Source organism: Podarcis melisellensis (assembly GCF_964234715.1).
Source record: "Podarcis melisellensis genome assembly, chromosome: 8".
NCBI lineage: Eukaryota > Metazoa > Chordata > Lepidosauria > Squamata > Lacertidae > Podarcis > Podarcis melisellensis.
Window position 1 is genome coordinate 53548664 of NC_138540.1, and position 21853 is coordinate 53570516.

Genomic DNA, 21853 nt, shown 5'->3' on the forward strand with positions numbered 1-21853 from the left:
AAGCAGTAGAGAACTGGGACCTCCACTGTCTGCATAACCTCCTTCTTGAGTTATGAATGTGATGGACATCAGGAAGTGGGTTGTCAGTACAGCTTTGTGTGTCTGTATCTCTACAAAAATGTTTTCTTTTTAAACATCAGTTTTACCTCGAATCTTTCCTAAGGATATGCTTGAAACTCATTGCCATAGTTTCTCCAGCTTACCTAATCACTAAGATCACAGGCTGGGGAGATCCATTCACACTAAATTTGAACTCTTCAAAGAACTGTCCCAGGATAGTACAGCTGAAGGTGACCTGAATGGCCTGGTGGCCTCCTGGCTCAATTATTCCTTCACTGGGCTGAAATGTGAAACAGGCACCCAGGGCCGTGGATGGCCATATCAGGCTGAAGAGGGCATCAATAGCTCCTTTGTTAGAAAGGATGGCCTGCAGCAAGGGAGAGGAGAAGATGAAAACAATCTTAATTCTCAAAGAAGCAACTCATTTACATTTCTGTTAAAACTGGTGCTGCTGTCTCCAACTTCCATTCTATTGTTACCGTCATCACAGATGTCTAGATTACATAATCCTTGGCTAGGAATGTGGGAAGTTGGCTTCTATGAAACAAAGGTAGATAAGAGTGTTGGACTTTAGACAGGGAGACCTGAGTTCAAAACCTCACTCAGCCATGACTCTGACTGGATGGCCTTGGATACCCTGTTTCTCTTAGCCTAAGTGACCTCAAAGGATAAAACAATGTGAATGCCCTAAGCTCATGGAAGGAAGGCAGAGCACAGCTCTGATGAATAACAGGACTCACCTCATAACTGTGGGCTGAGCCAACAAAAATTTTCCCAACATCCAGCTGGTCAAAGTTGAAAAGCAGCTTGGGGGCCATGGCCTCTCCTTTGATGCGCAGAGGGAGCCGGGTCTCTCGCCCTGAGAAGATGAGACTCTACCTTTAGGATAGGAACTCAAAAGATACTGAGTGAAGGAAGCACTAAAGGAAAAAAGGGAAACTGGACTGAGAGAAATAGTTGAAATAACAGCTAGGGTCTTGTCTGACCATCAGGACTGTTTTGCACAAGTTGTAATTTCAAAGTTACATCAATTTCTGAAAAAGCATGAAAATGTAATGTTGGGATATTCTAATCAATGCATCAAACTCAAGAGAAATGGTGCAGAGAGGGCTAAAACTCAGAACCAGGTCCATACTTTGAACACCCGAGTAGACAGATATATAGCCAGGAAGCCAACTCAAGCAAGGCAAGTTCTGACTTACTTGGAGTCCTGGATCCATCATGTTGCCTGGACCTTCAGTGTTACTACATGTTACTACTTTGGCTTGAGCCCAACATACTAGGAGGAAAAGCTCTGCTCAAAAGGCAAAGCTCCTGGTTAATAATAACTGAGTCTTTCTGGTGGGCTTTCCAGGGAAGTATCACTCCCTCTGGGCTTTAGATGAGAGTATATATACTTTATACAAGAAGAAAAAACCCACTGTGTAAGTGGATGCTTTAATTTGTAGTCTGTGTGGCACATCCATTTGTTGAATCCTCTGCTTTAGCCCTTAAAAAGTTCCTGTTCTCTCTCTCTCTCTCTCTCATCACTGCATGGGGTTTGCTTGGCAACAACCACACATGGTAATTAGCACAAATGTGTACTAACACACTGCATTTGTGTCTGGCAGCTAAAACGGCTGTCCCTGTTTTGCTTCCAGCCAAGGGAGTTGTTTTAACTCTTTCCTCCTTATAATTCCATATCGTGGGACTGTCACAGCTTTACAGGGTTAGGCCTGCAAATGATCCATGGGAAGGGACAGCAGTGATGGCATAGTTATGTCAGGGAGAAGCCAAAGTCCAGAGCAGCAAATAAAAATAAGAGCAGCCAGGGCAAGAACACAGTCATGGTATTATGGGGTGGTCAAGTTCCGAAAGGCAGCAGTCTAGAAGTGTGAGGTGCAGCATGGGAATTTCTAGAGCAGTTACTCCCTCAGGAGGGACAGTTATATAAGCCTGGCAGTCAAGTTCCTATTGGCTCCCAAGATCACTTGGTCCAGCTAGGCAGATCAATAGTTCCTTCTGCCTGACAGCTGCCCTGGCAGCACAGAAGGGCAGGTGCCAGGGCCCTGTGTTGCCACATCCCCTGCAAGACAGAAATAAAGTACAAGGCAAGGAACCCTTATTCCTTACATTAGGTCCCTTCATTTCTGCATATCCTTCTGTTCTGATTTTTTTGTTATCCTCTTTCTAGTGACTTCCTGCATTCCAACTCACCCCTATTCTGTATCTTTGTACATTTTCTCTCATCGCTTCTTATTTATGGAATATATTACTAGCCCACATTAATTCATTCAATTGTATCTTTTTCTTTTAAAATAATAGGACGTTGAAGTTCCTTTATTTCAGCTGGCCTATTTCTAATTCCAGTTGGCTTTCATGCACTCAAGTTCTTAGTTTTGTTTCTAATATTTTGTTGTCAAAATAAGGTTGTCAACCTCTATTTTGATGCATGTTCTTATAGCACCTAAAGTTAGCTTAAGCACTTCATAAATTATTTTTACTACTGTTGTTATTAAAGCTGAAGAAAATTGTGTACTTTTCTGCTGTACTTGTATTTGAAGTGCTATCCATCCTTCCAGATGTTTTTACCACTGAATCTAAGGAGGCTAGCTCTGATCAGTAGCTGGATAGGACACTGCCTGAAAACCAGTCTGCTCCCACTCCCATGTATGTCACCTTGGGTTCCAGGATGCAAGAAAGGCAGAATATAAACCATACTAAAAAGAAAAGGACCCAATTAAGGCTGGTCCATTAACTGTCCCACCAACCTTGGTCTGCCATCAGCCAGTCCCCACCTGTCTGCTTTCGTACATCTGTTCCAGGGGCTGCTGGCACTGGCTGTCAGCTTTTTCCTCCTCAATCTTTGTGTTGTCATTAAGTAGAGAGGAGGATGGGGGCAAAACTAGAATTAGTTGGCTCTGCCTGTCTTTGGCTCTAGCTCCACTTCCTACTGGCCTCTCTGCCTTCCACCAGCCACCACTGATTAGACCTTCCCAGCCCTATACTGGGGATCAGCAGTCAAGTTCTTCAAGGAATAGCTAGGAAGTTGTCAACAAATATAAATTTCTTTTCCCCTCTCCATGGAATCCTGGTGGATCAATGTGGCTTATTGTGAGTGGCTGATCATAATACCATTTCTACGTGCTCTTGCAAAGCCTACAAGGATATGGTTGTTTTCTTGAAAGATTACAAAGTACCACAGAAGTGGACTTAAGTCTTTTCCCTATCTGCTGTTTCTCTACTCCAAATATATCCTCCTCCCAGCAATATTTCCCCCTCCAATTGCATTTGATACTCAAGTTCAGTGTTCCAAATGTTTGTGGTGGGAACATTTGAAACAACGTGGAGAGAAATTAAGTTTGGGTGAGATGATATGGAGTAAAAAAGTGGCTGTGGAGAAAGGGTTATACACTCCTTTCTTCCCCCAACCACTCTTCCATTCAAGATTTACACACAGAGAGAGGGGGGAATGTGTCAGCAGCTGCTATTGTTGCAAAGACTGCTGTGCTGGAGACAAGCACCTCCTGCTGCTGCTGCTTGGGTCGGGGAAGTGACAGAAGCAATGCTACCCTGGTCTCAGCCTCTGGCCAGGTTGGGGTGGCCAAACATGGAAGGAGAGAAAGAGAGGAATGGAAGAAAGATTCACATGGCCCTTCTGTCCCACACTCACTAGCAGCACGATTCCCATGACCCCTTGGGTCTGCACCCTTGGTAGAGGCCAACCTCACCAGGAGCTAGGTATGCTCCTGTCCAGAGCCTGCAACAACACACTGCATCTCTGCAAAGGGCAAACAAACATGTTCAGGGCTGGTTTCTTTCCTCTTGTCAAGCAGAGCAGACTAAAACATGTGCTTCAGACTGTGCTAGGCACCTCCCAATCAAAGTAATAGGCATCTGATGTAACTGGAAGGCCTATTGATCGCAGACTCACCAGAGTGCGTGATCAGACTTCAGGAATTCTGAAAGCACCTACTGTATCCCATAATGACAGTGTGAGGTGGGAATATCATACCTGAGATATCACAGTATACAGTTCGGTGATAAACCCCAGCTTCTTGTGGCCTGAAGATCACGCTGATTTCAGTTGTGGAATTGGGCCAAACTTCTCCCTCCTAAAGATGGAAGGGAAGTGATATGTGAGGTCTTTCAAAAACACTTTAAGCATCACACTTCCAGCTCTGCCTTCTCAACATGAAGCAGGTCTAAATAATCCTTTCATCCTGGGGAGCAGGAAGTGCAGCATTTGCTGGACTGTCTTCTATGGCCAAAGATTCCAACAAGACCCAGCAAGGCAATTTCCCAACCCAAAATTAGGGGCACCTGGGGCCTCTAAAACGTCCCCTTGCTAAGCTCTCCCATACCATCTTTACTCAGTTTCACACATTCAAGTCTCATCCTCCCTACTTCTGTCTGTGCATGGAGCTCCACTAGCTTAATAGGACCTCCATCTTCAAAAACAGTGTCCCTCCAAGTGGCAGGTGCCAGCAGCAAACATGTGTTTGTGGCTATTTGCTTTATGCTCTGCTTGTAAGCTTTCCAGAGGCATTTGACAGGCCTCCATTGGAAACAGAATTCTGGAGTAAGTGACACAAAGGCAGAAGCCCCTAATGCTAAAAGACCCAATGGAGCACCTCATTTTTTCCTCCAAGACATCTGAAGCACCCCTAAGAGCCCAACCCTTCCTTTAAGGAAGAAGATATCACCTTCTTACCCAAGCAGGTTCTTTAATTGCTCTGTTGACTAACCAACCAGTGCTCAATGGAGCAGCACTATCCTTTCCCAAGACTTGGGCATTATGGTCTTGACAGTGACCTTTTAAGCCACTGAAACAACACACCTGACTCATGCTCAGTGTGTCATCCAGCAACTCTCTCTGCTAAACCTTTTGCAGTAATCTTTGGCTGCTTTCCTTCCATTTTATACTTGTACCTTTCTTTTTTTTAAACTGTATGTATGTAACACTTTACATTGAAAATTAGGAAGCTGTCATACACATAGTCAGCCCTCTGGTCCATCTAGCTCAGTATTGTCTACTATTATAATAATTAAATTAAATTAAGTTAAATTAAATTTGTATACTCCCCTATATCTGTAGATCCCAGGGCAGTTCACAACATAAAATTACAATATAAAACACACACAATACATAATGAAAATAAGAACAAAAACAGAACAAAAATCCCCCTCCCAGTCTACTCTGACTGGCAGCAGCTCTACACGGTTTCAGTCAGGGGGCATATTGTATTGTTGACAAATCTGAAGATCATAGTTGCTACTCCCACGTCAAATATTTGACTAAGGCACCAGAACAGGAACACTGAACTCTGTGTATCACAGGATATGGCTTTCCAATCTAATGTTGGTCTGATTATTACTTTACCTTGCTTTCTTTCAAACCTCATACAATAAAGTCACACAGGCCTCTGACAGAAGCCTAGCAGAGGTCAAGGTATATTGGTTGGCTCAAGTGCTTAGAACTTTATCCACAAAATCCATTAAGTTATCAGAAAAGACCTGGTATGGCTTGTTTTTTATAAAAACATATTGATTATCAGAACTAATGCTATTTTCCTCTTACTGCTTACAACCAAACACATGAGCTAGTTTGTCCGCACATGGGCTGGGAAGCAGAAGTGTATAGCTATGTGTGCTGGATGGTCAGTGCACACAAATGAGTGGGCATTTCATTTCAGGGGTCTTGCAGCTCTTACCAAGAGTCTGCAAAATAACAGCCCACATTGAAGGGTCAGTGAGCAGGACAGATTCAGATAGGTTGGCTGCATAGCCATCATTTCATGCCACAATCAGCAAGACCAAGGATGCCCTTACAGATGGAGCTAGCTTACCAGGCTCCTTCCTACCTGGACTCTCAGAGTTTCGGATGCAGCCCAATAAGGTTGTAAGAATTGCATCACTGGAAATGCTGTTTGTTCCCAGCATCCTGTTCTCAAGATGCATTTTACTCTATGACTTCCCCAGGGAACCAGAAAGCCAGACACACCCAGGTAAAACTACCGTGTTAAGAATGGAGCCATCAGAAGCTCATTGCCTTAGTGTTGCCTCCTTGGCACACATTCCCAGACAGTCCTTCCCCTATTAGCTGGAGTCATCACCAGAATATCTAAGCTTGCAGGCCTACCTCAAAATATTATGGGCTAATTCATGACAAATGCAATACATCACCAGCTAATTAAAAGGAGCTCACTCTGGTAAATATGCATTTGCCAAGTGGCTTTCTAGGCGGTTGAGTTTAGCTGTGTTTCAGCTTTTATTTGCTGCTGCAACGATCTGATAAGAGGGTATAAAAAGTTAAATTTCCTGACAGAGCAGCATATTTAAAGGGGAGGGCAGTGATGTCCTGTCAAGGGCAGTGCAATAGCAGCACACACCTTACCTCCCTTTGCTTCTGGTTTCCATTTCCAAGGAGTCAGCTTGCACATGTTCACAATGTGACTTGCAGCTAATAGATGTTGCAAATGGAATCAAAGCTATTCAGCAGTTAGACGAGCAAAAGCCACCTGGGCTTCCCCCAGAGCTTTTTTGCTGACAGATCATGCTTCTTTGCAAAACCAAATCAAGCTAAATTTGAGATGTACTCTGAAAGTCAGAGTTGCATAACCATTTATTTCCCATGGGCTTGGAAAGATGCTCAGATCGTTTGGCTTTTTACTTTCCACAAACATATTCTTTTTTTTTAAGTTGGGTTCCTTTATTTTTCCATAACCCTTTAGTTTCAGAATCTGTCCTCAAGTTGCTTTGTTCAAGCAACAAGATTAGACCAGACCACAAAGAGCTTAGATCTGCAGCCCAGAAACAACTCTTTACTAACACCACTTACTGACTAGGTGGCTCTGACTCACCAGTGGGTCTCTGGAGTGATGCCTGCAGACTAGTAAAAACAACAAATCATCTTGGATATAGCCTCGTTGGCTTTTGTCATTTACTGGTTCCCTGCTGGAGATCTTGCTCTTCACATACAGTTTGCACAGTGAGAGATCTTCAGTTCCAGATTTTCTGCCTTAAGTAGCAGGTTGGACTAGGAGCCTACAAGGACCTCAGTCCCACAGGAGTCAGTAATGACCACCAACCTAGGTGGCTTTAAAAGAGGATTCACCAAATTCATGGAAAGGGCTTCTGAATACCATTTGCTGGAAATCACAGGAAGGGAGAATGCTCTTGTGCTCACTCCTGCTTGTGAGTTTGCCACAGGCATCTGGTTGGCCACTGTGAGAACAGGATGCTGGACCAGATGGGCCACTGGCCTGATCCAGCAGGCTCTTCATGATCTCACGGCTCCCTTTCCAGGTCTAAGTTTCTATGAAAACATCATCCAAGGTATATGGTTTTGGAAAAAACACAGATAACAATAATTACAAGCTTTCCTGCTTGCAAGCAAGGTTTTAATTGGTGCCAGCAGAAGAGAAAGCTGAATCTCCCAACATCCAGCTTCATTGAACGACCCCCAGTGAGGTCTAGTTTCAAGAGAGAGGGAGAAATTTATCTGTCTACTTTCTCCGCACTGCAAATAATTTTATACAACTCTCATTTCACCCCCCTACTCAAGAGCACAGCAACAAAGTTTATGAGAACGGTTGAAGGAGCTGCATGTGCTTAGCCTGGAGAAGAGCAGATTAACAGGAGGCATGATAGGGGTCTTCAAATATCTAAAGGGCTGTCAGTCATGCAGAAGATGGAAAAGGCTTGTTTCCTGTTGCTCCAGACTACAGGAAAGGGCAAGGAAGCAGGTGGCAAGAGTTGTTCAACTGTGGAACAGGCTCCCTTAGCTAGTGGGATGCTTTCTTCCTCTGGAGGTATTTAAGCAGAGACTGGATGTCCAATTCCCAGGGATGCTGTAGTTGCACCTCCCTCATCCCTTTCAGTGCTATGATTTAATGGGAGGGAATGTCCTAGTGCTGGGTCTGAGGATGGTGTACAGCTCCACTATTGATGGAGGTGCCCTCAGGATTTTAAGAAGTGTTAAATATGGCTTTTGCCCAGTGCTACCCCCATCCTATCAATGACTCTGCACTTTTTAAACCATGCTCTGCTGGCATATATTTAGTGGCAGAACAGCTGCAATGGCAGAGCATTCTGCTGGCATACCTGTGGTGTTCCATTGGCCTTGTCTGTCATGGTGGTAGTCATGGGTGCAATCAGGATTTTGGGGGTCAGGGTTTTTTGGTGGGTGCCGAACCTCAAATTTGTATTGATTTGTATTTAGGGGGGCATATGTCTGCCACCCTGCCAGGGCTACACCGATGGTGGCAGTGCATCTTGCATTCTGCCAAATCCAAGAGCCCCTTAGCCAGCATTGCTCAAACACAGGATTGCTTGGTCAGCCTTCCATCTCCATCGTGAGGAGAATAACAGGTACAGTGGTATTTTGGTTCTCGAACGTAATCCATTCTGGAAGTCCATTCAACTTCTGAAACGTTTGAAAACCAAGGTCCTGTTTCTGATTGGCGCTGGCGCCCCGGAAACAATAGCTGACAACTGCATCGGACGTTTGGCTTCCGAAAAGTGTTCGAAAACTAGAACACTTACTTCTGGGTTTTTGGTGTTCGGGAGCCGAAATGTTCAAATACCAAGGCATTCGAGAACCAAGGTTCCACTGTATATGCAATTTGACACTGTTCTATTTTAATAGGAAGGAAGGAAGGAAGGAAGGAAGGAAGGAAGGAAGGGAGGGAGGGAGGGAGGGAGGGAGGGAGGGAGGGAGGGAGGGAGGGAGGAAGGAAATTTCTCTTACAAAGTTTGGGTGAGGATTACTGAGAATACCCAAAAGCTTCTTTAGAACACAGCATACAAATAGCATAGGCACTCCTATGCTTGTCATAATTTCTAGGCACAGTTTCTTACCAGAGGCTCAACAGTAAAAACGTGATTGTTGAAGAGCATGGAGTCTTCCTGCACCCTGGCCTGGCGGTTCTGAAAGGTACGGGTGACAATGGAGAGATGCTCACGAAGATCAGGATGCATATTACACTCAGCCAAGAGCTGATCCAGCACACCCTCTTCCTCGGCCTGCAGTGTATGGCATATCCTGGAGCCGCAGGGGAAAAAAGGAGGAAATGGATCATGTAATAGGCAACTTGGAGCCAAGAATAGAGCAAGTGAGGATGGCTGGAACTCTCAGGCTACAACTGGCATTTGCTTGCAGGATAAACAGCAGGTTTTCAAGATTTGGGGGAATTTTGAGACCCATCCCTCCAGCTCTGACAGCCAACACATCAAGCAGCAGTCTTGGGATCCTACGCAACTTTTGAATTTAGCAAGGCCTTAGGGCAGGCTAGGGGAGTCTGCCCTAGCCTGCCCTAACCTCCCCTCCAGATATTTTAGACTTCAACTCCCATCAGTCTGAGCCATCATGGCCAAGGGTTAGACATGATAGGAGCTGTAGTCCAAAACATCTGGAGGGCACCAGCTTGAGGAAAGTTGCTCTAGGCTATGCCCCTCTAAGACCTTCTCTCTTCTCTTAGCTGCTCTCTCATTCTGACTAGGCTGAGAGGGCAAGAGAATGAAACATGTGTGTGTGTGTGTGTGTGTGTGTGTGAGAGAGAGAGAGAGAGAGAGAGAGAGAGAGAGAGAGAGAGAGAGAAAGAGAGAGAGAGCGCGCGCACACACACAACAGCAACAACTCAGTGCAGGCATGTTTAGTACTCCACGTTCTAAAAGGGTATGAGGTACCCGTCTTGCAAGTTAAGAAATGCCAAACCAATGAAGGTGGCCTAGTAAAATTAGCCTCAGCTCAAACACGCAGTCCTCTTTCCCCCCTTCAGCAACCGAGACCATCATACTCAAGTAAAGCCTGGTTTAGCATTCTAATAGGAAAGTGTGGGGGATGAGGCTGACTCCTCCTCAACAATGGATATTTTTTTCATCTATGCAGCAGCCATGGCTAACTTCTTCCTAATATAGTTTTATTGATTTCCAATATATAACAATTACAAAAAAGAAAGAAAAGAATACAAAAACAAAATCCCAACTCACCCCTCTTTCCCCTCCAGGACAGATCAATCTAGTTAAGTTTGCCAAAGTCCAATCTGTGGTTTCAGTAGTTGCCATTCTTCAGGTTGATCAGTAAAGTATTTTATAAAAGCCATGGCTAACTTTAATTAGTTGAAAATATGGAGTAAGATGGTGCTTATTCTGAAAATTCTCACTGGCAAAGCGGTCAAGCAAAAAATAGAGTATGACCATGACAAACAGATGGCCTCATGCCATTTAGCATCGTGAGCAAAACATCCCTCTCATAACCACTCCTTGTCAGGAATTCTTCCTTCATTAGCCAGTTACACACCTCCAAAGTGTTATCACAGAAGCTGTGTAAATTTAATAGCCTCATTGCAATGCCTTTTAAAAAAGTCCCTCTGAATTATTATCCTCCTTGGTGCTCCCAGAATGAAGAATGACTCCCTGATGTCTTCATGGGATGTCAAGAGCAGAAGGGGGCCTGCTGCACCCTTTGTCAGGTGGACCAGACTTTTGTCACACTTCAGGTCTGGCTGTTCTCCAGCCATTATTAATTCTCATGACAAGGTAAAAGTGTCCAGAAATGAAGAGTCTGCTCTGCATTCAGCCCTGAAATTCACCTTCCCATAAAGAGCTTAGGCCAGACCAGCATAATGTGGAATCCACCCACATTGAATATGGCCCACCAGATGTACCTTGGAGCCTGTCAAGGGTTCAACAACTCCCCCCCCCCATTATTGCAGTCCCAAGCAAGCTACCCCAAAACCCCAGGAAGTTGTTGGACCCAGTGGCGTAGTGTAGGGGGTGAAGGGGGGGCCGGCCGCACCGGGCGCAACATCTGGGGGTTAGGGTTAGGGGGCGCAAATCCACGGGTTAGGGGGCACAAATCCACGGGTTAGGGGGCGCAAATCCACGGGTTAGGGGGTGCAAATTACTTGCCTTGCCCCGGGTGCTGACAACCCACGCTACGCCACTGGTTGGACCTTCTGGTGGGCACTTGCCTTTGGCTTGGTGGGATGCAAGTTGTGCATATATGGCCTAGAACCCTTACTAAAGATGCCCCAACAGCACCACAAAAGGTCCTAAGTGGTGGCCTAGACGTTTCAGTGCTTAACAGGTAGGGCCAGCCCAAGGCATTTCATTGCCTGAGGCAAAGGACAAGACACCAACTCTCTCTCCCAATTCCAAGTACAAGAGCCAACCAACTGGCAGCTGGATCTTATTTTAACACTAGTGATGGGACAGCATCCTCTTCCACTGCACCTGGGGGCAGGGTTTACAGGGATGCTGCATGACTCACACACATCTGTCTGCTCCCTACCCTTCAGTAGCTGCCACCAGAGATGACTCTTTCACTCTGCCTAACAGTAGGGCCAGCCTGTTTAAAATTCAAAATCCAGGCAACTAATCCTGCATGTGGATCCTGTGATGAGGGACCTTTCCTTGCAGCCCCAAATCCCATTACTTACTCAGATCTAGGTCCCCATAGGAACAAAAATCACCCCCGCACTTCTTCCCAATTGTGCAGTTATGGAGGGGCTGTGCCAGCCACAGGGATCCAGAGGGGTAGAAGCAGGGAAAGGAAGGGGATGAACTCATCCTCACTTCAGCCCCACTGGAGACGGAGGGCAAGCATCATGCTGCCTCTGGACAACAGCACTGAGACTTAGCAGCAGGGGCTAGAGTCTGAGAATGTGGCTGCAGCTGCCTCCCCTCGCTCTCAGCACCCTGCACCTATCCTTGAGGATCCCCCTTTTATTGAGGGAGAAGGGAAGGAACCCTGGAAGATCCTGGCTTGTAACTCTGAGCCCCCTTGCCCCAAGTTGTTCCTCTTTCTCCTTGGGGCATATAGCCCATGCACTCACTGGCCTTAAGTCCTACTCTGACCAAGGAGGAAGGTTACAGCTAGAGTTGCCTGCAGCCTGGTCCTTTAGGGAAGCCACAGGTGCCTTCAAGTCCACAGCAAGTGGCCACAGCAAGGCAAGGACCAGCCCACCAACTCAGCTCCAGCCATCCTGCCACAGATCCCTTCCATTCTCGTAGCAACACCTGCCACACACACACTCCATTTCCCCACCTGTTCTGTGCCTCTCAGAGAGCTCTAGACTTTGGTGGCAGCAGAGTCTGCTGCTACAGATGAATGAGTCTGGCAGTTTCAGTTTCTTTCCATTCCTCATTTTCCCAATCTTCAGGTCACCACACTTCCACATCCACTAGCATTAGTTGTTCTTTTTTAAACTCATCGTAAAATTTATCAGTACTTTAGTGCATGTTTGTCCTAATGGCCACATTTGTGCAAGCAATTTTCCTGAATGGGATGCATTTTTCGATGTTGCTTTCACCAACACAGGGGTTTTAATCATACTTTTCCTTAACATAAACATTTTTCACAAATTTTGGGTTGGAGAAGAGGAACTGCAAAATGCAGAAAAGTGCAAAGTTGGAAGGGTCCACCAGATTGCTCATTTTTCACCTCTCCTGCTGCTAGAATTCCTTCTCTGTTGCCCAGTTACTCCACACACACTCTGCTGCCATGGCCCAGTAGCTGCACTCTGCCCCCGTACAGAAGCAGCATTAGCATCAAGGAATCTACTGTCCATGCTAAAATTGGTGCAAGTTGGAAACCGAAGTCTGGGAGACTGGGTATGTGAAGTAAAACAGCAGGCACATGCATGTTGTGCTGAGGGGATCGTGCAAAGTTGTGCACTGATAGGTAGCCACAAGAAACCAGCTCATTGATTGGTGCCTGTTAAGTTCCAGCTTTGTTCCACACTGAGAGCACTGTTAGAGCCACAGGAACCAGAAGAATCAACAGAGCAATAGAATTACACAAATGTGGCTGGTGTAGAAATGTTATAAGATGTTCTGGACTTTAATATTGTTGTGAGATTTTTGGTGCGGGGGGAGAGGTTAGGCTGACTGCCTGAGACCCTTCTAATTCCTGGATCCAGCAAGGATTCAATTGTTAAACTAGCCAGTAAGAGCCATAATGGCCTAAAATGGGTGGTAGGCCCTCCCTCAACTAGCTGTTAGTTAGAAGGACAAAAGCCATAGTGGTGATGTGTGTGTGAGAAAGCTAAAGACTAGAGGCAGGCTGGGCAGCTGAGTGAAAGAGCCATGCCTGATTTCTGCTGGAATCCAAGGTGTGGCTATTGGAAGAAGACCTTCTTATGGGTTTAATGCTCCATCATAGGCTCAGGTTCTATATATGTATAAATAAGCCATGTTATCATAGAGACACCATAGTCTTGGCCGTCCCATATTCTGAGGAAACCAAACCCAGTGTAAGTGCCTGGAACCCCTGCAATCTTGCACCACTCAGAGACTGAGGTGGCATGCAATAATATTTGACCAAGATCAGGGTGGCCCAAGATGTGGCCTGATGGCCACATGAGACCCTCAATACATCCTCTGGCAGCCCTCAGCAACATTTCACACACACACACAGCCCTCATGCTGCCTTCCCAAAGTCAAGTAAGTGAGGTGCTGGGCTATGGGAAGCATGTATGAGGGCTCTGACAGGGACCTAGAGTCCTCCTGCCTCCTTCCCAAAGCCAAGTTAGCACTTCTCCAGCTTTGGGAAGGAGAAAGGAGGACTCTTGGACCCTGCCAGAGCCTCACATTTCCTTCTTAAAGCTCAGCACTTCACTTAGCCAGTTTTGGGAAGGCAGCCTGAAGGCATCAAATTTTGGCCTCACTTGTCTCACCCCACCCCACTCCCTGTGCACCACAAGGCAGTGTATGGCCTGCAAGTTCCATGTCAAAGTACCCTTGCAGCCCACTTGGTTGGACTGCCCTGACCTAGATAGACACACATTTTGGGTTCACACAAGGAGGGTTCAGAAAATACTTACCGTAAAGTACGCAAATGATGGACTGTTTTTCAAATTATGTGACACCTTAAACTTCTTAAAAACCATGCATACTTTCTCTGTAGCATGAAGATAAAACACTGCAAGCTAACAGGGATTTCTTTTTAAATATATATTTTATTTGGGAACAGTTGGCCACTTTATTTGTATTTATATGTTATATTAGATACATTGTATAATTATATGAAACTATGGTGTAATAAACTTTGAAAGTGAGTAAGGATTGTGAATATGTTTCACTATAATACTGAATTAAAAAATTTGGGTCGGGGAACCCAAAAAATCCAGAGCCCTCAAGTTTACCTTTGTTTTTTTTGCTCTTCCTCTTCTTGTGTTGCAAAGATCTTCCACTGGAAACGCGCAATGATATCACTCCGATTGTGAATAACCACAGACCTCTGGCTCACTAAAGTAATATATGTTTTCTCAACCATCAAGGAGTTCTTGTCCAGTCTCACATTGACGTCTGTAGCTGCTCCATATAAGCATACATGAATATCTTCCCCTAGGAGAGACAGCAAATGAGAAATGGAGAAGGACTTACAGAACTGAGAAGGCCTGCATTTTTTGAGAAGTGCTTTCTTTCAACAAGCTCCACAAAACACAGATGCTTGTGTGTGTCCAACAAGGAATCTTCCTCTTTAGAAGATTTCCTAGGCCAGACATGGAGTGGAACTGTCTAGGCCTTAGCCAGTGTTGCCATTGTCTCAGCAGTAATACTTGGAGCTTGTGAAAATAGTGGAAGAGCAGTGCAATCTCCACAGGTAATAGGCTTAGCGTTTGTCTCTCATCCTTTCAAAAGGTGTGATGTTGACATGTGCAATAATAAAGCTTTCTGGCAAGCATTTACCATGCATTTACTTTGGCGTACCATCCCTATTACCTTTCTCCAATGGAGCCCTTTTATCAGCATGCTTATTTTTCAAAGCAGAGTTTATAATTTGTGTAAAATATGCAATAGCAAATTCAATATTGGATTGTTGTTTTAGCATGCTGCCATTTCTAGTCTTTCCAGCTGGCAACCATTTTATCATCATGCTTTTCCACCCAACCTTCTAATTCACCCTAAAACAACCTTAAATATATTTTCAAAGTTATGCATAATAGAGCTTAAATTTAAAAAGTGCTTTAGCACAAATTCAACATTGATTTAAAAATTGATTGCTCAAAGTGGTTTTTAAAAATTGTGAGTTTGAGTGCATTGTCCTTTTCCTGCACACATGGTTATATCACACCCACAAGTGTGGATGGGATATAACAGGTTGGATACACACCAACAGTGCCATATTCCCTTCCCTACCACAACCCCTCCCCCCCCAAAAAAACCCTGTGTAAGTGCCGAGAACCCCTGCAATCTTGTTCTGGACTACTATGGTTCTCAACTATGTGTGTGTGTGCCTTCTCAGCATAACAGATGCAGACCATTGACTGAGCATATAACAGTATTGATTTGTTGTTTTGTCAGCATAGAAATTTGAAAAACCTGAATCAGGCACCTATTTATCTTTTGGGGTAAAATGTTTCAGAAAGAGTAAGACATGCCATCATCAATCATGTTGGTATCCTGCTGTGCAGGCCAGGTAGTTTGCAATCTGGATTGAAGGGGACTCAGTGGCACAAAGCCTTCTGTGAAGAGAAGCCAGGCTGTTAAGGCACAGGTGCCATGTGCTGCACACAGGGGTTGGTTCTAGTGAAAAGGCAAAGGTATTTCTCTCTCTGAGTAAGTCAGGATCATCTTAACATTGCAATCATTGGCTGTGCAGTGACAGCAGAGTGGGATTTTCCACATTGCGACGGAACCTTTCAAATTTAGGCTCCGGCATAAACAGCATCTTTGGCAGGACAACTGCAAACTGCTGGTACTATTGCTGCATCAGATGCTTGGGTGAAGATCTTCTCTTGAGCTGGAGCCAAGGTTTGGGGGCCAAATCAGATGTAACCTTCAATTTAGGTGCCTCTTGACATGACTGAAGACACTCATTCACATACAGCATTGTTCTAGCAGTTCTGAAAACTTCATCCAACAGAAGAGATTTCTGCCATTTAGTGCCTGTGGAAGTATCACACCCATATGCTGCTTTGGCATAATTACAGTAGCTGGCAGGCAACAAAAAAAAGGTTACTGAGCACTGTTGCCTCAGCAAACTGTGTTGACATGGGAGGAATCAGCAAGTAAGTAAAGCAGGGTTAGGTGAAGCATGTTGTAGAAAAGTCTGCAAACAATCCTGTTAGGCAGCCACAGCTCATTTCAGCAGGGCTCTTTGGCAACTCTCATGCCAAACACCTGGAAGTGACTTCAGTTCAGACAGCAGAGCAGCCCCATATAAGTAGCAAGGCATCTGTAGTAGAGGTTCCTAGATGACATTGGATTGATTCTATGTACCCTTTTATTCCACAACAAGAAAGCTGAAGGAAAACGGTACATCCTTTTATTTTGCACTCACCTGTGTCATAATGCACTACAAGGTCCTCACAGTGGTTGCCACTCTTTTGAGGATGGAAATCAATGGTAAATTGTGTGGTTTCCTGGATTCCAAGGGTCCCAATGGAGGGCTCGATAGAGAATGGTCTGAAATGCAAAGGAGAAATCTGGAACCAATGGGACAAACTAATCTGAAGCCCATGGGAACTAATTGCAATTACCTTGGTCAGGATCAAGCTCATTTTTTTTTACTAGGGCCACCTATTCAAGCCTGGTTAACATGGTTTAGTGATCTTGTTAACACTTTTCAACTGGGCTTTTGTACTCCCAGCCAGAGGGCTAAAGAGATCTAAAAGGTGTATTTATCCCTCTTTCAAGGCATGTCAATGAGCAGCACTGACCATTCTCAACTATCTTCATATCAGAGACAGCCTCTGGATTCAAGTGGACCAACTGCTGCAGTTGCCCTCAGGTCCTGCTTGAGGGCTTCTCAGATGCATGTTTTTGGCCACTGTGAGAACAAGATGCCTGAAGAGGTGAGTCTTTGATCTTAACTAGCAGCCAGGGTCATCTTCTTATGTCCTTAGGCTGCAAGTACAAAACCAAGACTGGATATTCCAGACCCACTCACGTGGAGTACAAAGGCATAAGCAGGGAGCTCTTTTCAATGCAGAGCTCAGCTAGATAAGACAAAATGAAAGCTAGGGAGCAGTTAAAGCCATTGGTAGCCAATGATATCTTAAGTCTAAGCCACACCCACAGCACCAGCACTCCAGCCTTCTTAGCTCTCACTTACGCAGAGCTGTGTTAGACCCAAACCATGCCAGTGGTCTATTTCTAAGGTGTGGCTGGCCCAAATTCCCCTAGGTTAAAGCACAAGAAATATTTCCTGTACCCTATGACAACCCGCTCAGTAACTTTAAACATGTTTGACTGAAGTCATTGTCTCATTATACAGAAAAATGAAAATACAGTGCTACCTCGGGTTAAGAGCCTAATTCATTCTGGAGGTCCGTTCTTAACCTGAAACTGTTCTTAACCTGGAGCACCACTTTAGCTAATGGGGCCTCCCGCTGCTGCGCGATTTCTGTTCTCATCCTGAAGCAAAGTTCTTAACCCGAGGTACTATTTCTGGGTTAGCGGAGTCTGTAACCTGAAGCATCTGTAACCTGAAGCGTCTGTAACCCGAGGTACCACTGTACATACAATAAAGGTTTATTTAAATGGGGGGGGGGGGAGAGAAGTCATTGTCTCATGCTCTGGCTATTACTGATGTCACATTCCATAATCTGTAACCTCCTAACCCAGACAGAAATCTCAAGATTTTACCTCTGTGTAGTGATTTGATAGCGGGCCTCTCGGTTGCCAATGTTACGAACAAGCAGTGTTTTCTGTGTGTTGTACTTGACTGGGCAGGTGGAGAAATTCAACTTGTCTGGGAAATCCAAAATGCCTCTAGCACCAATGGCTCGAATAGGGACAATAAACTTTTCCCTTTCAGTAATGCAGGTTACTTCATGGAAATAATCCTGGAGAGAAAGAATAATATGCAAGTGAGAAGCCTTGCTTCTGGGGGCTCAGCATCCATCCACTACAGAAGATGCCAGAAAAGATCTTCAAGGTGCACACCATAATATTGTAGGATCTACTGACACACCTAATTGCCCCAGAAAAATGACACCTGAACTCACTTCAACCTCTAATTAGGGTCTCACTGCAAACACCTGCAATGACTCTCCAGGAGCCATTTTACAAAAGGAGCTGATTTTTGTCTCTGGACAAACCAGGAGTCTCTGGAGGAGACAAACCATGAACCTGAGTTCAGACAACAGACTAAGCCAAACCATGTCTTAGTGCACAGCAGGAGAAATAGTGGAGCAAAGCAGTTGCAATCTGCTCTCTGGGAGCCTATGAATTGTGCTAAGCCATAGTTTGGCTTCCTGTTACATGTGAACAGATCCATGTGAATATGTGTAGAAACTATCCACTGTACAAATGTAAAATTTATATTCATTGCCCTACCCACACTTGCCTCAGGCCCGTCCACCACTGGCACATGGTCCCTGAATAGTTACCCAGATGTATCCCTCAGGCTGAGACAGGTTCCTGATCCCTGTGCAAGATGATAAAAGGCAAAGGATCAAGGCAGCCTTGTCCATATCCTTGGGCCTCAATAAATGAATTTTTGATTCATCTCTTTAATGTTTCCATTTGTTCAAGTTAGACAAGATTCATGGGTATCTGAGGCCAGCCACCTGTGTCCTTGATCCTTGCCCATACTAGCTCATTAAGAGAGCCAGAGATAGAATGAGCAAATGAATGGCAGAGTGCAGCATTAGCATATCAGCTCCTATACATTGTGTTCCTCTTCAAACATCCCGAGTGCACATGCCCAACTACCAACTTCTCTTTCTCTGATTTATTCCTTTTGTTTGAGAAGTCCTTCTGCCAATTGTGTGTTCAAGGAGGGTGACGCTGACAATAGGAGGAAATGAGAAATGCCATACATTCCACAAAGGGTGAGCCTGAACTGCAGGGCTATGTGAAAAGGCCTGCTAGTCTTAGGCTTAGGCTCTTTGGCTCCCAGTCTCCTCCATCATTCTTTGCCATGCAGCCTTAAACAGAAACACAGATTTCCCAGCAGGAGAGGCGATGGTCTTACCTTGTTCTCTTCAGGAGTGAAGAGGATGCGGAATGTCGAATGCATGCCAGGTGCAACTTTGTTACACACATCATTGGGGCTTATGACTCTGAAGTAAGGTGAACTCTCCAGAACAACTTTCACCAGCCGAGGGATCTATAAGAAATGCAGAAAAAATATTTTGCCATGATTCAAATAGATGAATAAAATTAACCAGCCTTGCCATGAGAGACAAATTCTGTATTCTAGCAGCAAACAACCTAGATGGGCTGGTCCAGCTACATCAGTATAGTGGTGGTAAAGTAATCCTATGCACTTACAGCAGTAAGCACAAGTGAGGTAGCACAAGAATTACTGGAGAAATAAGTGCTAAGCTGCAGCCTTGAGAACATCTCTGGTAACTCTGCTGCTCCTCACCAAATATGATGTTGTGCATCAAGACAGCCCACCTTTATCCATGCATATGTCAAGGAGCTGTCAATGATCCAGGTCAACCACAGGACAGGCACACACATGGAAGGCACAGAAGGCAACTAACTTTTTCTTAACAGAAAATAACAACACAGTGGAGTCCTCTGGTTTGCCTTAATCCAGCTAAGACGTTGCTGAAACTGACCACTAGCTCTGCCATTCCCCCTCTAGCCTTTCATTCTAGATTCCTCCCAAGCAGGCAAAGGCTGCAACAAGGGGGCAAGCTCCTCCTCTGGGCCTGTCTGGCCTGTTGCTCAGCAACTTGCACGACTCTCCTCGAGCGGAGTGTCAGAGCAGGAGGCAAGCCAGCAGGACTGAGACTGTCCTGCTGCTGTGTAGCAGGGCCCACCTCTGATTCCTCTTGGTCTGAATCTGTGCTCACACTGTGACTCTCAGCTTCTAACCCTGTCCTGGAAGGCCCTCCTTCTCCTGACCCCTCTTGATCACTCAACCCCCTTGCTTCTAGAACCTCCCAGCTTGTCCCTTCTGTAGACTGCTCTTCAGTGTCCCACCACCAGTATCTAAGTTGTCATTTTCTGTGCCCTCCGGGGGGGGGGGGGCTATTGGACAGGTGACTCCCACCACTCTTCCTTATCCAGTCCTTATCCAGCCAGTCTCTGACACCATACATGGTACCAAAAAATGTGCAGCAATGGCAGGAAAACCACAATGACATCAGTAAGGGAAGTATTAGTACTGCTCTAGTCTGCCTTGGAGTGCTGTGTCCACTTGTGGGCACCACAGTTTTAGAAAGATATTGATAAACTGGAACGTGTGTAGAGGAGGGTGACCAAGATGATAAAGAGTCTTGAAACCAAGCCTTATGAGGAACAATTAAGAGAGTTTGGTATGTTTAGTGTGGAGAACACTGAGAGGTGATATAATAGCCATCTTCATATACCTAAATGGCTGCCACATGGAACATGGAGCAAGCTTGTTTTCTCCTGCTCAGGAGGGTAGGACTTGAACCAATGGATTTGAGTTACAAGAAAGGAGATTCTGACGAAACAGCTGGAAGAACTTTCTGACAGTAAGAGCAAAGGTTGGATAGCCATCTGTCAGGGATTCTTTCCCGTGATTCCTGCACTACAGGAGTTGGGCCAGATGACCCTTTGGGTCCCTTCCAACTCTAAGATTCTATGATTCCACGATTCCTAGTCCACATCCCCTTCACACACAGTTCAAAACCATGCAATCAAGAGGAGCTCACAGCATCACCCTTGTCAAAGGCCTGCTGCAATAGAGCAGTAAGGAGGGCAATGACTAGTATATGCACAAACATCACGGTAAAAGGCTCAGATATCTCTAATCCTAACCCAAATACCACCACCAGCAGTCTCCAAAAAGCTAGGAAAAACACCAGAGCCAGATGGGAACATAGCTGTCAAGTGTCCCTTATTTGAAGGGACAGTCCCTTATTCCAGCGCCATGTCCCGCTGCTGTCCCCTATTGATGGATGTCCCTTAAATGATGTCCCTTAAATTTCAAAGGAAGCAGCTCCTCTCCCTCCCTCCCTGCCGGCCAGGGAGGAGGGAGGCTCCAACTGTGTTGCTTGGCTGTGTTGCTCACCCAATAAGAAGTCTAAGAACGACTGGGGGGGGTGGAGCTTGCATGCCTTGTGTGTGGCTAGTTAATGCAAGCTGAGGGGGGTTTTGAATGCTGGACGCCATTTTGTTGCACGTGCTGCTGCAAACTTTGCGGTGCAAAGCCAGGCCGGGGAGCCATCTTAAGTTGAGGCTGCATAGGCCTTGTGGTGCATGTGATTCAGATTCTATTCAGTTGAACCTCTGATTACAAAGTTGGTTGGACAGTGTTCTCGAAGCTACCAGCATGAGTTTGACCAGACTGCAGGAGGACAGGAAGACTGGAATGCCTGGAACAGGTGAGACTGCAGGCCCCTTATTTTGGCTGCTGGTCCCTTATTTTCAAGGCTGCTGGCCCCTTATTTTCAAATCTGTAAGTTGACAGCTATGGATGGGAAAGGAAGGACCACCATTTGTATTCAACCTTATATGTAGCGGCGAGGAGTATGTGTATTTATTTTTTAACACTTGTCTGTTTGCAAGCATTAATAAGATTTAATTACACTGCAGCCTGATTCACCACAACTCAGCTTTAGAATGATTTCATCCTCCTGAAACCAATAGGGCTAAATAAATTCACACCCAAATATATCACCTGAACTGAGGTGTGGATGAAAGAAACTTGCAAAATTATCTCCCCTAGGCTCTTTGGTATTGTGAAAAAACATCATCTCTCTTAGTCTTATTTCCAATATTCTTCTATTACTAACATTCAGTGTTGTGCCCTCTGGACATAGACACTGTGTTCTTCAGTTGAGGCTGCAGATAAAAACCTTGTCATAATAAAATTACACAAGATGTATTAGCAAAACCACATTGCATCCACTTTGGGCTTCTGCATCAGTGATCT

At 45.2% G+C, this 21853-nt stretch overlaps 1 protein-coding gene and 1 long non-coding RNA gene across 4 annotated transcripts in view; one reads left to right on the forward strand and one right to left on the reverse strand.

The window, feature by feature from the left end:
• HYDIN (HYDIN axonemal central pair apparatus protein) overlaps window positions 1–21853 on the reverse strand; it is a 130185-nt gene that overhangs the window by 98521 nt on the left and 9811 nt on the right. For both annotated transcript variants that reach the window (XM_081921078.1, XM_081921079.1), the window contains 8 exons: window positions 18971–19105; window positions 17638–17837; window positions 16331–16455; window positions 14190–14391; window positions 8902–9085; window positions 4055–4154; window positions 801–919; window positions 204–427 (listed from right to left, as the gene is read on the reverse strand). In XM_081921078.1, the coding sequence (XP_081777204.1) occupies window positions 204–427; window positions 801–919; window positions 4055–4154; window positions 8902–9085; window positions 14190–14391; window positions 16331–16455; window positions 17638–17837; window positions 18971–19105 (1289 nt within the window). The remainder of the gene's footprint in view (window positions 1–203; window positions 428–800; window positions 920–4054; window positions 4155–8901; window positions 9086–14189; window positions 14392–16330; window positions 16456–17637; window positions 17838–18970; window positions 19106–21853) is intronic.
• Window positions 1576–18092, forward strand: LOC309375907. Of its 2 annotated transcripts, XR_014171039.1 has the most exons (5): window positions 1576–2150; window positions 14229–14503; window positions 14557–14650; window positions 16687–16844; window positions 17810–18092. It is a non-coding gene; the product is annotated as an uncharacterized lncRNA (long non-coding RNA). The 2 variants fall into 2 exon arrangements; XR_014171040.1 differs by lacking the exons at window positions 16687–16844; window positions 17810–18092 and adding an exon at window positions 15878–15987 and having other exon boundaries at window positions 14396–14503.